This window comes from Bicyclus anynana, chromosome 21, assembly GCF_947172395.1.
Source record: "Bicyclus anynana chromosome 21, ilBicAnyn1.1, whole genome shotgun sequence".
Taxonomy (NCBI): domain Eukaryota; kingdom Metazoa; phylum Arthropoda; class Insecta; order Lepidoptera; family Nymphalidae; genus Bicyclus; species Bicyclus anynana.
Genome location: NC_069103.1, coordinates 349,776 through 364,875, shown reverse-complemented (window position 1 = coordinate 364,875; position 15,100 = coordinate 349,776). Strand labels below are relative to the sequence as shown.

Below are 15,100 nucleotides of genomic sequence, written 5' to 3'. Positions count from 1 at the left end.
AAGGGCTAACTTATAAAAGACAAAAAAAAATGATATTTAGATAGTAGTATTCTATGATTTTGGAATGCTTAGTGGGGATGAATATGGGTGAAATTGTCGCTTGGATCAGTTTGGTTTTTGCAGAGCGAGAGCAAAGTAAATCAATTGTTCACCGAAAAATGAAGCTTTCCGGGAACCTATAAATAAATCTCAAGATTCAAATAAAACATTGAAAACTAAAAAGATATAAAAAAAACACTGGAAGAAAATATTAAATTTTCTTTCCTCATTTTAATCTCATTTCCTTGTCTAATAATCATAAGCCAATTATAAGAAAGAAAAAAGAAATCAAAATTAATAAAAATGAAATATTTCCAAACATTGGAACGTGAAAGTTAATAAAAAGTCTTCACCATCTGAAATATTCGTACTCAAGTCCATCAATTGAGTTATGGTAATCAGATTCCCGTGAATTGTATAATATTATAAGGGCGGCCGCATATTATAGGAAATCAAATCAAATCAAAATTATTTTATTTCAAGTATAAGTATTTGTAAAATTTTGACTCTCTTGCTTCTATAAGAAATTTAAATTTGATGAATAAAAGAGAAGAGAAAAAAATATATACGGTCGAATTGAGAAACCTCCTCCTTTTTTTGAAGTCGGTTAAAAATAAAGGAAGGAAGGTAATATTTAAAATGTACGCAGAAAACAAATTGAGTTTATGTCTTTTCTGATTAGTGGTATTGGATGTAGTACGTATTAGTTCACAATATGTACGAGTTAAGAAATGAAATAATTAGATTCATAAGGAAGAGGATTTTCCCTTCAATTATCAATATTTAAATGAGCTATTCTAAGAGCTAATATTTTAAGGGCTTTGTCATAATTTTCTAATAAAAAAAAATATTTAATATGCGCCTGCTCTAATATCGTATCTTATTGCTTTGAAGGCTACTCCAATTTAATAGGTGCTTCCCAGGGCGCTACCGAATATCGTGTTTCTGTTTTAATTAAGCCTCGAGGAGGAGGTACGTCCAGATATATGCAGGATTTGAAATCACACTCAATACCAGATCCTAAACGGTTCAATCAATAACAGGCTAACAGAAGTGACACTATGCATTCATCTTTGTGCAACACATTGAAATATGATCAGCAATTTTTGATAATCAGACAGATATAAGTACAAATAACAAGTACAATGAAATGCCTGCCTCGTTGGTCCATTGGTGATGAATGTGGTTTCGGATCAAGAGGTCTTGGGTTCGAATCCTGGGTCGGGCTATGAAATACTGAGTTTTTTTTCTTCTAAGAAATTTTCAGTTAAATACAGTCCAGTCCAGAGTTGAAAAGTTGGTGGGCTTATATCCTCGAAGAGCACTCTTATATAAAGTACTGGCGGACTCGGTTAAACTTCGCCTTGACTTATGTACACTTCTTCCCTACCATACCCTACTCTACCCCTACACAATCCCTACCCTTTTTAGTCACAAATAGTCTGCATACCAATTTTTAGCTCTCTATCTTGAAAATTGCGGAATGCTCCACACAAACTTCTACCCCACAGAAAGAGACAAAAAGTAGCCTATATCACTCTCCATCATTTCAACTATCTCCACTTAAAAAATTACGTCAAAACAAACAAACAGACACACTTTCACAACTATACTTCTATATCTATACTCTATACCTACTAATATATAAAGCTGAAGAGTTTGTTTGATTGAACGCGCTAATCTCAGGAACTACGGGTCCGATTTGAAAAATTCTTTGAGTATTAGATTGCCCATTTATCGAGGATGGCTATAGGCTACATACTATTTCCGTTTTTCTACGGTAACGGGAGCCACGCGGGTAAAACCTCAGGGTCAGCTAGTTTATAATATAAGTATGAATTATATAAATAACAAGTCTTATAAGCACGTTAAGCCGTCCGAGTCCCGATCTGATAGTCGTCGTTAATGATTCTTACATTATCACCTTAATTAATTATAAAACATGGCTAAAACTCACGTGATACAACGTCGTAGTATGCCCGACTAGTTTTATTCATACGGGGCCCTTAGTCATGAGCTGGTTCTCGCAACGCGGCACGATCCAAACTATCAGTTCGGATCGATCGAAACTAGTCGGGGATACTCTAACGTTATGTCACGTGAGTTTTAGCCGTGTTTCATAATCATTTTAAAATTATCACCTTAAGCCCGCCAAACCGCATCGGAACACTGTTGAGTCTAAGCTCCATATCCTTTTTCTAAGAAGGTAGGCTTGGCCCTGTAGAGCGCCGTAAAAACATGATGATGATGATGTATTTGGTTTGTACAATAATTAAATTCAAAATTAATTTAGTTGTTTGGACCATACGACATTACCTTTTATATCGGGCCTATATGCCCCATTAATTGGATATTGATTTGAACTATAACATAATGCTCCTTAATAAGCTACAACGTGCCATATATAGCCAGGCAGTAAATAGTTGTAACCCCGGGGTACAAATTGGACTATTACAATAGCTGTATATGGATAGCATATGATATACAACCTCCGTCTTGTGCGGTAATACCAAGGATACACATATAAATTGAGTCATTGTCCCGTAATGTACTGTTTGAGTTCAAAGCCTAAACTTGATGTATAATTTTCACCTATTCGTCTATTTACTTAGGTTTTAGCGGTATTTAATCAAATCACAATGTGGTTTCTAGAACTGTAGCCATTTAACAGTACGACCAAAGAGTTCTATTTTATTTGAATCCAGGTGTTAACAAATTTTGGTTTGACGGACATCGAGATGAAGAATAATTGTAATTTTATAAATTGTGAGTTATCTAGAATAATTCTGCCTCTGAAGCTTTTGCAATCGTTGGAACTTTAATTAAATCGCTAACACAAAAGTCATATTTCAGGGATGAAAACTTTCAAAGTATACGTTTATTTTTTAACCGACTTCCAAAAAGGAGGAGGTTCTACGTTCGGCTGTATGTATGTTTTTTTTTTTGTTTTATGTATGTCCAGCGATAATTCCGTACATAACACTGGATTGGCACCGCCTTCAAACTGATCAGAAGGTAGCACATAGGTAAGATGTTATTTTTTGCTTTTTAGTTTAGGTTAATTTTTTAGTTGGAAGTCGGTTGAATTTTTTTTATTAAAATTTTTTGTTAAGTGGTTATTTATTCATATTCAAATATTATGTTAGAATACAATAATTAACATTCACAATTATAAATTAATATTACTCGTACAATCAAACGTAATCGAAAATAGCACACATAATCATAGCTTAATTTATTAAAGATTTCAAAGACAAAAAATATTCTGTTTTGTTCCCAAAACCTGTTTAGTGAATGGAAAAATACTTGTACTTAAAAATAATTATGTATTTTTACAGCTTTTCAACTACTATTGTGAAAAATTTTCATGCAGACTGAATAAAAAACGTCAAAACGGCGACATTTACGAATCTATTACTAATACTACTTATTCTTATATTACTTGTATACTCTATGCGAATGGAGGCTTGCGAAGGTTGTGCAGGGCTTACGAAATAGCGCGTAGACATGCGTGTTTCAAATGTTTCAAGTAACGTAAGATAATAAAAATCAGAATATGTGAGCTAAACAAACCCGACCGCACGGGGCGACGTAGCGACGTTCGTGCCGACCGCTATACGGTTTATAGCGCGCATGAAAATACGAAACATATTTATCCGTCAATAGCGGTCGTTTGGGCCTTTGTCTGCGTAGAGAGAGTTTTTAACCTGACGGTTGAAGGAGGGTTACTATTTTCATAACTTATGAGTGTATGTAGCATTTAAGGATTTGTCTTTTTTGGAATACCTTCTAGCCTTCAACTGAGTTGTTATTAGATTACATGTAAAACACCGTGTGTTATTAAGTAATCGGATTTCTTTGGTTCTTTTTCTTCCATCACTGCTTCTTTAAAAGAAGAGTAACATAATACGCGTGTCTATTAACCACAGAACAAAAACCGCTAAAGCTAAGGCGTTTACACAGATACTACATTGACGTATGACCAATGGTTATTCTAAAACTACACATCAAAATACGTCAAAAAGCAACCACTAAACTTTTTTTTTTTTTATTCTTTACAAGTTAGCCCTTGACTTCAATCTCACCTGATGGTAAGTGATGATGCAATAAAAAATGGAAGCGGGCTAACTTGTTAGGAGGAGGATGAAAATCCACACCCCTTTCGGTTTCTACACGGCATCGTACCGGAACGCTAAATCGCTTGGCGGTACGTCTTTGCCGGTAGGGTGGTAACTAACCACGGCGGAAGCCTCCCACCAGCCAAACTTTATAACACTAAACTAGTATAATTTCAGTATATGTCGAAACCTTTTTTATCTAAAAGGTTTGTCATCCCTGCTGAACTTTGCACAGATTCTGAAATAGACCTTTTTGATAAAAACGCAGAGGCAGCGAACAATAACACAAAAGTTATATATTAAAAAGTGATCGTAAACGCATTACGCGGCGTAAGTGCGCGCCGGCCGCGTGCGGACATCATTCGCCGAATAGCAAATGAGCTGCAAACATGGACGAACAACTGACACTGTATTACGGAACTTGCGATCGATCGCGTGATTGTAATCGGAAATTGCGATCATCATCATCATCAGCCTAGTTTAACAACACAGGGGATAAGGCGCATAGAACCACCACACTGCTCCAATGCGGCTTGGCGGAATTAAAGCGTTAATGTTAAATTAACGGTGATTATCAAATGTTAATAATAATAACCGGTAACGATGGCTTAACGTACTCTCTAGGGCACAGGGTGTAAAACCATCAACTTTTGCACAACTCCGGGTTGGTAATGTCTTAGAATTAAGAAATGCTCAGTAGATATTTCTATAGCCCGACCCAGGATTCAAACCCGGACCTCGTGATCCGAAGCCACATTGGCTAACCACTGCACCGACGAGACATTTATTAATTAAGTTAGTTAATGCGATTATATGTCTGGTAAATTGTTGTTGCTAAAACTTTGAAAGTGACGTGAATTAGCTTTGGGATTTAGACGTTTTTGAGATATTTAGGAAATTGAGAACCAGAACGGGTACTGTTCGTTTTAACTTTAATAATTTTCGTTGTCATTGTGAACTATCAAAAATCGAATGTATTTACATTCGCAGAACAGAACTGGACTGATGTTGGTGAACTTTGGGTTTAATTGCCATTTTTCATAATCCCAAGCAAATTTTGCATATTTAACAATTAGATTTGGTAGTGACTATTGCAGTTACAAATAGGGTAATGTTAAAGGTATTAAATAAAGTATATATCATACTGAAACACCATCAAATAATGAATATACAGTATATTAATTTTTTGATGAGTTTGGTCTTCTTCGTACGAGAGCAAATTCATATATTTTTTTCCTATAAAAATTTAATTAAGGATTTAGAGCAGCAGACATAGAAAAGTAGGTACAATAATTACTGGAATTTTCCGGGGACAAAATCAATAGCGATTCGATCCCAACGTCGATTGCAACACATATCTGTAATACAGCAGCCGACAACCGGCGGCGTGTGCTGATTTATGTGCCGCTTGATTCCAATAGACGAGTGTTTTCGACTGCTCCGACCGTTCATCTTTCGGTTTATGTGCAAAAAGATTTCTTTTCGTCTCGAGGATCAGTTTAATCCTGTTTAGATGATGGACGGTTTTTAGTGCTGCCATGATGGATGTACTTTTCTTTATTTTTTTAACCGAGTTTCATAAAGATCACGATTATCAACGCGGGTGGTAAATAGACGTAATCAATATTCGGAATTATGTACATCATACTTGTTGCTATGAAAAAGTATTTCTAAATTCCTATTCTTGTGGAATCATAATAAATCACTCACTATAATCTAGCACAGAATCCCAGAAAATAATATTGTTATGATCATTTATTCGTAAGTCTCTTTTATTAACTTTGTAATTCTTTTATTTTAGACAAATAATTAGTTTATTTTAGACAAATAATTATTTCAATTATGACGTAGTATTACAGTCATATTTATTTTAGACTTTCCGCTTAATTTTGTATGGCTGATTTTTAATAGACACGTCTTTTATTTTTGTCGACCTATCATACCTGATCCTGGTTTAGGATCATTAAGAAGCTTAACGATTGTGACAATTATTTTGTGCATATATAAATGTAAATAAGATTGTCATGTCTTATTATTACGTCGCAGAGAAGCGAGCATTCAAATACTCGTAAGTCGTAGCATATTGTAAAGCACACCATTGTAAAACTAATTTCGAAGTAAGGACACTCGTACACGTTTCACTTGAAAACTATTTTCTTCCATTTAAATTAAGTTATATGTTAATCAAAAATAATAAACAGAGTTCAACATACTAGGTATTAAAAAACTTTTCTTTATTTAAAAAGGTAGCTGTGGATGTCGTTTTGATTAATAAAAGAAATCTATTTCTTTACTATTCTATTCTACATATAATACTCGTAATAAAAAGAGGTAAAGTTTGTGATTTTACTATGTATTTTAAGTTTTGTGATTTGCCTCCTCTCTCCTCTTGTGGAAGGCAAAAACAGTTCAGTTTGTAGTAAGTATTATTATACATTCGTATCATGCGGTGAGTGCGGTCAGGTGACACAGTTAATAAATCTACGTGGTTTGTTAGCCTGCAGCCAGCCTCCTCGCTGTACCAGCCGAGGTCAACGCATCTCGCTTCTTTATAGCTCATAGCTTTTAGTATCTACAGTCTAGTGCTTGTAAATAAGTCGTATAATTTAATTTATTTCATTTCTTTACAAATAGAAAGATACGAAATTAAACGGTGCTTATCGTCGGTCTAAGCCTTTGGTGAAAAGTGTTTTAGGGTTAATAACTTTATATAACAAAACTTTAGTATCTAGACACAGGAATAAAACACTGAGCACCGTTATTACGTGAAATCCTTTATTGCGAGAATGGCCGCCGCTCGATGACGCGTTCGTGCGTCGATCTTGCTTTATTATGCAAGTACCTACATTACACCTCTGGCATTAATTAGCGATACACTAATTTAAGTAATTACATAAATTACATACAAAAATAACTAGTAGCATTCATACATATAACTAACAAATAGCGTACATTATAAATAACAATATGACACCCTATGTGAAACCAAAACGTTCCATCTTTTTTCGTTCTCGTTTGGGACGATCCACTGTGACCTCAGAAGCTTGGGTCAGAGATGATGATCTTGGTACTATAGGTGGGTTATCTACAATAGGTAATAACGTATCTGCCTTCTTATTTACTTCCCTTTCGGGTTCGTGCATTACAATTGAAGTCGTCATCTCAGACTCCACCGCCTCTGTATTTGGTATGATAGCATCCTCACACTCCTCACCCTCATTACCAGAAGGACATACAATGCCAGACAATCGCGTTCGCCGTCTTATTTGATCGACGTGCCTAGTAATAAGTCGACCATTATCGTTACCTACTGTGAACCTGCGCGCCCCCAACCTATCGGTTATGACACCCTTCGTCCACTTGTCTTTTTCTCCATACTCGCGTACCCACACAGAATCGCCCTGGTCTATGTCGCGCATTATACCTCTCGCATTTTGTACCTGTTTCTGCTGTGCTGTATGTACCGTTTCCTCGAGGCCACGCACACTCCTTAATAAATCTAACCGCGACCGCAGTGAACGTCGCTGTAGGAGCATCGCTGGGGTTTCACCGGTTGTCAAGTGTACAGAGTTCCTGTAAGCTAGTAGAAATGTCTGTAACGATGCTTCTACATCCACGTTGTCTTTTATGGCCTTTTTTATGGCTCTTTTACACAACTTAACTGCGTTTTCGGCCGCACCATTGGATTGTGGATGATACGCTGGTGAAAAGGACTGTCGAATGCCGTTCTTACAAAGGAATTCCTTAAATTCGCTGCTAGTGAAAGGGGGTCCTTGATCAGAAGTGACCTCCCTGGGCAAACCGAAATTTGCAAAGGTCCTTCTTAGAGTTTGAATAACACTCGATGCGTTAGTACGCGGCATATTAAATAGATCTATCCACTTTGAACTAGAATCTATTAAGACGAGATACGTTTTGCCCTGATAAGGTCCGAGGAAATCAATGTGAATACGTGTCCACGGCTGTGTGTTATACGGCCACGGCTGCGGCGGTGCTCGCGGTGGCGCAGATGCCTCCATCGCACAGGTTTCACAACGCCGACAAGTCTCCTCAACCTCAGCATCGATATTAGGCCACCAAACAAAACTTCTAGCAATGCTTTTTGACTTAATAATTCCCAAGTGACCGCTATGTATTTCTCTTAAAACTGTCGGTCGCAGAACACTAGGAACGATCATCCGATAACCCCACATTATACATCCATAGTCCAAATATATTTCGTTACGACGTGCAAAATACGGTTTCAGGTCATCCTCTGGACATACTAAAGGCCAACCTCCTTTTAAGTAAGAAATTACCCTATTTAAAATTTTGTCTTTTACGGTTTCTTTTCTTACATTTTCGTTCGTTATCGGTAAAAATTCTTGTACAAAATTTAAATAAGTAACTTCATTAGTGAACACGTCTCTGCTAGCTCCCGAAGGTAGTCGTGATAAACTATCAGCGCAATTTTTATTTGACGCGACATATTCAATGTCATAATTGTACCCAGCTAATAATACTGCCCACCGTTGCAATCGCGAAGCGGCCATTACCGGAATGCCTGCTTTTTTTCCGAATATATGCGTCAACGGTTTGTGGTCTGACCGCAACAGAAATTTTCGCCCATATAAATATTGATGATATTTCCTTAATCCAAAAATGATAGCGAGTGCCTCCCTGTCTAATTGTGAGTAAGCGCGCTCCGTTGCCGTCAACGATCGTGACGCGAACGCCACGGGCCTCTCGCCGGCCGCCGTCACATGCGATAGCACCGCTCCGACCCCCACGCTGCTCGCATCTGCTGTAAGAATTAACGGCAGATCCATCGAATAGTGCATCAGAACGTCACTGGAAATTAATAGATCCTTCACTTGTTGAAAAGCTTGCTGACAATTATCATTCCATATGAATTTAACTTCCTTTCTTAATAAGTTGTAAAGCGGTGCCAATATCGTGCTTACATTTTTAATAAATTTCGAATAGTACATGACCATACCTATAAACGCTTTTAAATCAGATATATTCGTAGGTGCAGGGGTGTTAACTATAGCCTTGACCTTATCCGGGCACGTATGTACACCATCTCTGCTTATTACATAACCCAAATACTTAACTGAAGGTTTGAAAAATTCGCATTTATTTTTTTTTACTCTTAAACCATATTTATCTAAACGCTTAAAAACTTTATGCAAATTATCAATGTGCTCTTGGGTCGTTTTACCGGTAATAATAATGTCATCCATAAATACCCCTACGCGGTCTAAACCTTCAAATAGCTGTTCCAAGCGTTTTTGAAAAATAGCTGGACTAGCAGATAGTCCATAAATTAGACGATTATACCTAAATAAACCTTTGTGCGTACTGATAACGGTATATATACTAGAATCGTCTAACTCAAACTGTGCATAAGCTTGTGAGAGATCAATTTTGCTAAAATAATCTCCCCCATGTAATTTAGTTAGTAAATCTTCCACTCTCGGTAACGGATAACGATCGACTTCTATTACCTTATTTAAAGTAAGTTTATAATCGGCACATATTCTAATGTTACCATCCTTTTTTACGACTGGCACTATCGGTGTTGCCCACTCGGAGCGGTCGACGGGTGTGAGGATGCCATCTTGTACCATCTGAGCCAGCGCGCGCTCCACTGGTTCCCTCAGAGCGTATGCAAGCGGGCGCGCGCGCATGAACACCGGGCGCGCGTCCGTCGGCACGTAGATGCGCACCGGCTCGCCAGTGAATCGCCCCAGGCCGTCCGCGAACACTTTACAATATCTGGAACTGAAAACATCTAAATTAAACTCACCGGAATTTACATTATGAATATTAACGCTAGGTATTCTAATATCTAACGCTGCGATCCATTGCCTTCCTAATAGCATAGACTTGCCATTTTTTACAATATATAAATCCAGTGGTTTCTCAGTTCCCTTGTAATTTACGTGCGGGGTAATAACTCCGACTGGCTTAACAATTTCACCCGTGTAGTATCTTAATGCTAATCTACATTGTTTAATAGGTAAATCTTTGAAATATGTATTATACGCGTCCTCACTGACGCAAGATATAGCGCTTCCCGTGTCACACTCCATTTTCACTGCCCTACTGTGAATAACAATCGGTATATATATAGGCTTACATTCCGAGATCGCTAATTGGTTAATGTCAATAAAAGTTACCTCATCACTAGCATCGCTATCCTGTTCCACTTGATTGTTGCACTGTGTCACCTCCACTGTGTTATGCGTTGTTATATTAGGGCATACCCGGCGGACGTGTCCCCGGGTCATACACACCCTGCACACATACGCTTTAAACCTGCACCCTGCCTCATCGTGAGCGCCACCACACGCCCGGCAGCCTTGCTGGGCCCGCGACCGATCCGCCGCCGCGGTGCCCGCGCCGCGTGACGCCGCGCGCCACCCGCGCTGGCCCCTAGCAGCAGCCGCGGGCCGCCGCGCGCGCCCGCCGTACACCGCCTGGCAGTCCACTAGGCTCGCCTCGCTACTCGCCTTCGCGCTCCCCACAACCATCGCCGCATCTTTCTCCGCCGCTTCCAAGCTAACTGCTAAGTTATATGCTTTCGTGAAGTCTAACTTGCTCTCGGCGAATAGGCGTTGACGAATCGTCTCGCTTTTGATTCCACAAACTAACTGATCACGTAAACTTTCCTGTAATCCAGCGCCGAAATCACATGTTTTTGACATCTTTTTCAATACTGCAACGTACTCTGAGATACTTTCGGCCTCGCCTTGCTTCCTATGGCGAAATTTATATCTTTCCGCCAGCTCACTTGGCTTTGGTTGCAAATGATTCGCCATAATCGTAGTTAACTCTTTGAAAGATTTTGTGTGCGGCTTGTCAGGAGTACACAAACTCACTAACAGCTCATAGCTTTCCGCTCCCATAACGGTAATTAGTGTAGGCACTTGCAAATCGGATTCGATCTTGTTAACTAGAAAATATTGTTCAAGCCGTTCTACGTACAAATTCCAGTTTTCACTTTGTACTTTAAATTCTGTTATTTTTCCAATCGACATCTTACACAAACAAAAAAACAACACGCGTATGACTCGAAAACAGACTCGTCGCCACTTTAGTATCTAGACACAGGAATAAAACACTGAGCACCGTTATTACGTGAAATCCTTTATTGCGAGAATGGCCGCCGCTCGATGACGCGTTCGTGCGTCGATCTTGCTTTATTATGCAAGTACCTACATTACAAAAACATATTGAAATAATGTTTCTTACTGAAAATATCGAGAAAACTATTTTTAATAATTCCAGCGCGAGTGAAGAAAATGGAAATGCTTTCTTTGTTGTACCTACACGTTTTTATCTGCCTATTCTAAGGGACTAGCGTGTCTCATCGTGAGATTTGGATCTTGGATCCATGAACTCAGTTTTTATCTCCATATGACTCTAAAGACTCAAATGTTGACAGAATTACAAAAAATAAATAAAATGAAAATACTTTTTTTATTTAGTTCTTTCGGTATAATAAAAAATAACTAAGTTCAATGCTATCAAAGCGCGCACTACATCCGTGGCGTGAATTCAACCCACACAAGAACGCGTCCCTCCACACTCGCTTTTTTGATTCGCACTTTACGATGAACATTCATGAATAATTTTGAAGATAATCCATACTCGTATTTATAAAGTTGTTTTCGCAAGCCCATGCAAGAGGCCTATATCTAGCAGTGGACGTCCATTGGCTAATGATGATGATGAATAGGTATATTAAAGAGGTAAAAATGATAGTACTGTAGGTGTAGGGGGTAATCTCTGGATCTACTGAACCGATTTTGACCATTCTTTTAACGCTAGAAAGCCAAGTTATTTGTGAGTGTCATACGTACGTATTATATTCCTTTATTCACAAGAGAATGGGAACTACGCGAGTGAAACCTCGGGGCGTCCGCTAATTATGTTTAAGCTGCAAACCCGCGAACGCTGCTACGCACGTCTTTGGCTTTCGTAGCGTTCGCGGCATAAGTGTAGAGCTACACTATAGTCTACGTGTATTGACGCCGCAGACGCAAGTCTGTGTAGACGGATAAAAATGCGATGCGATGCGGCGGCGGTGCGGCGCCGATGCGGCTATGGCGTCATCTATGTCTACACGAAGCCTAAATTAAGTCCTAAGTTTTGATCTTATCTTCAGTTTTATCTTATTATAATGATTATCATAGTCTTCTGTTTGATTCATACATGGCAAGTCAGCGCAAATCTATCAAGACTAAAAGAATGCTATAACCACGGAGATGAGAAACAGAAACGCAACTGCAGTTTTCCATGTCGTGGAGCGCAGTGCTTAAACATTGTTTGCATTAAAAAATATCATTTTTAAAACAACTTGCAGGCCGGAGTAACTGCGTGACTGTTCCCATTCAGGGCCAACAAAAGACTGCCTCTCACAATAGACCTGCACGTTACCGGACAATGGCGGACTAGGTCACGGGGTCGTAAGCGACTGTACACCTTATTGCACGGCAATAGAGGTCATGTAGCAGTGCTACAGTGAGTGGGACAAAACAAAATAATCAAGTGATGTTTTCATATAAAGCCTGGACTAAAGTTGCACTTATTTATTAGAATATGTTTGGACGAGCTTTCTGGTTAAGATGTTAGTCGTGGCTTTATAATATGGTGGTGTAAGGTTGATTCTTAAACAGTTTTAACAATTTAGATTTGATCTTGGCTTTGGTCGCTATGGCAGTAGAACGCTAACATGTTAATTAAATATATCTAACTTACGTGTTATCATCGATGCATTGTATTCATAGTTCATCATTAATTAATAACACTCACGATAAATTACCTTGTAAAACCTCATTATAATCAATAAAGAGCCGAATATTATCAATTTAAGCTCACCAACTCGTATTAGAACATTGTCATGGGTCTTGGATGTCAGCATGTCTTTAGCGAATGCTTACATATATAACCCTACTTTTATGACTTACATAAAGTAAAACCCTAAAGAACACCGGTCAGTTTGTCAGTAATCTCAGCCACAAAAAAGGCAACTTATTAAGGGTGATACAGATACACTACGCAACGTTATGGCCCCGCGGTAGGACGCATGCAGTTTACTGCCCGACCGCTACTTTGATTTTATATGTATGGAGATTATACGACGCGAAGATTGTAATCTTTTTTCTATTCAGTAACAAGTTAGCCCTCGCTTGCGCTCACTAGATGTTTGGTGATGATTCAATCTAAGACGGTACGAGGCGAAGCAATAGTACATTATGATATAAGTGCTCAGACTAATTAGATAAAGAACTGCCTCGTAAGACATTATTTTTCTGTCAAAGTATATGATCAACGATCTTATGCGATTATAAACACTATCTCTATAGAATCGATGTTTCATAGTTTACAATCGTGTCTGTCGTTTAAAAACCTACATAAAAATACCTCTTAGTGTAGTTAAATGGTGTAAAAAACGAACAAAAACTGCTAGTTTAGTATAAGATATGTAAGAAATCTAAGCTCGTTTTCCTTGTTTGTTTAAAATAGCAGAAAATTTTGTTCGTGAATTTGGATGCGATACTAGTCCTTATGTATTTAGTCTGAGTATAAGTGCGGTAAGTTGAAAATTACAGCCGAGGTGACATCGCAAGCTCCAGCCGAAAGCGAGTGTTATAGTAAGGAAGCAGAGGCTGTAGTTATCAAAGCGCACGTATGTCATACGACGTTTTATAACACATTTGCGAGGTAACACACTTTGAACACACTTTGAAAATGAATTTGCATCTTTGCCTCTTTTCTTTATAATGACATTTTGATACACTTGCCATTTTTTATATTTTTTGCCTTAGCGTTATTTTTTTTTTTGATAAATGCACCAAAAACAGCCAATATTACTAATAAAGTAAATTAATATTTTTGTGTTTCTGATACAGATAAATGGTTAACTTTAACAATAATTAGCACTTTAAACCTTAATATTTTACAAACAAATCACTATATAGCTATAGTACTAATAGTCTCGGAGCTAAACCACTGGCAGACAGGCGGACGTTGTCTACGGAACCCTAAAAACCTATTCGTAAAATACAATCGTCGATAGTGTACCGTAATATTTAGTTGGCGATAGATTGTTGATAGCGATATCTATTACCGCTACCAATCGGCCGAGCGATCTGCGAGCGACCATTACTGTAATTGAATTGTAACCGATTTGTTACCTTAAAGAAATTGTTCATATTTGTACAACCTTACACCTGCCGCCGACATCACTGAAGAGCACTTTATGGTTGTCGTAATAGAGTTTAAATTGCAACGACATGCGAATAGTTAAGGTGGTTTTAATGTTGCATAGGTATTCAGGGACTACTACGGACTCGTAAACCGTCTCAGTAATTCGAGGTTATGTTTTGAGAAGTTTTTGTGTTACTAAAATTGTTTTGTAGAGTTGGTATTTTAAAATGAGAATATTTCTAATACAAAACAGGAAATAAATAATAGGGATTCTTTGTAAAGGTTATCTCTCTAAACTCAAAGCTGAATAGTCATGCTAGTCTTCAAGTCAAGCGAAGCGAATATTGGACATCTTCTTGGCAATCGCATTTCACTATACATCTCTTACATCTGTTTTTTAGTGTCAGCATTCATTTCTGTCTCTCACTATCTATAATATCGTGCAATACATAGTAAGTAATAGAGACGAACTTGCCACTGTCAAATTATAAGAACATCGTTACGAATTAGCTCGTTTCTAAACGCATGAAATGCATCACTTCGTTCTGGTTTTCGCGTAGACCATGGTAGCTCCCCAGTGCGGGAGGTTTTTGATTTATTGTCGATACAGGAGGCGCGGAATTCGCTTATTGCAATGAATACGTAAGACGGGAGCTGTCAGCTCGCTCGGGAAACGTATTCTAACGGCGGTGGTTGATTGTTTGCTGCGCTTCGCATATTTATTGCTGCAGTTTTGTTTCGAA

At 38.2% G+C, this 15,100-nt stretch overlaps 1 protein-coding gene across 1 annotated transcript; it reads right to left on the bottom strand.

Moving 5' to 3' along the window:
• Positions 1-9,770: 9,770 nt before the first annotated feature.
• LOC112053970 (uncharacterized) lies at positions 9,771-11,363 on the bottom strand. Its single transcript, XM_024093604.2, has 2 exons — positions 10,322-11,363; positions 9,771-9,923 (listed from the first exon to the last, which is right to left on the bottom strand). The coding sequence occupies exons 1-2, from the start codon at positions 11,180-11,182 to the stop codon at positions 9,909-9,911; spliced, it is 876 nt and encodes a 291-aa protein (XP_023949372.2). The 5' UTR covers positions 11,183-11,363; the 3' UTR covers positions 9,771-9,908.
• Between the last annotated feature and the right edge of the window lie 3,737 nt (positions 11,364-15,100).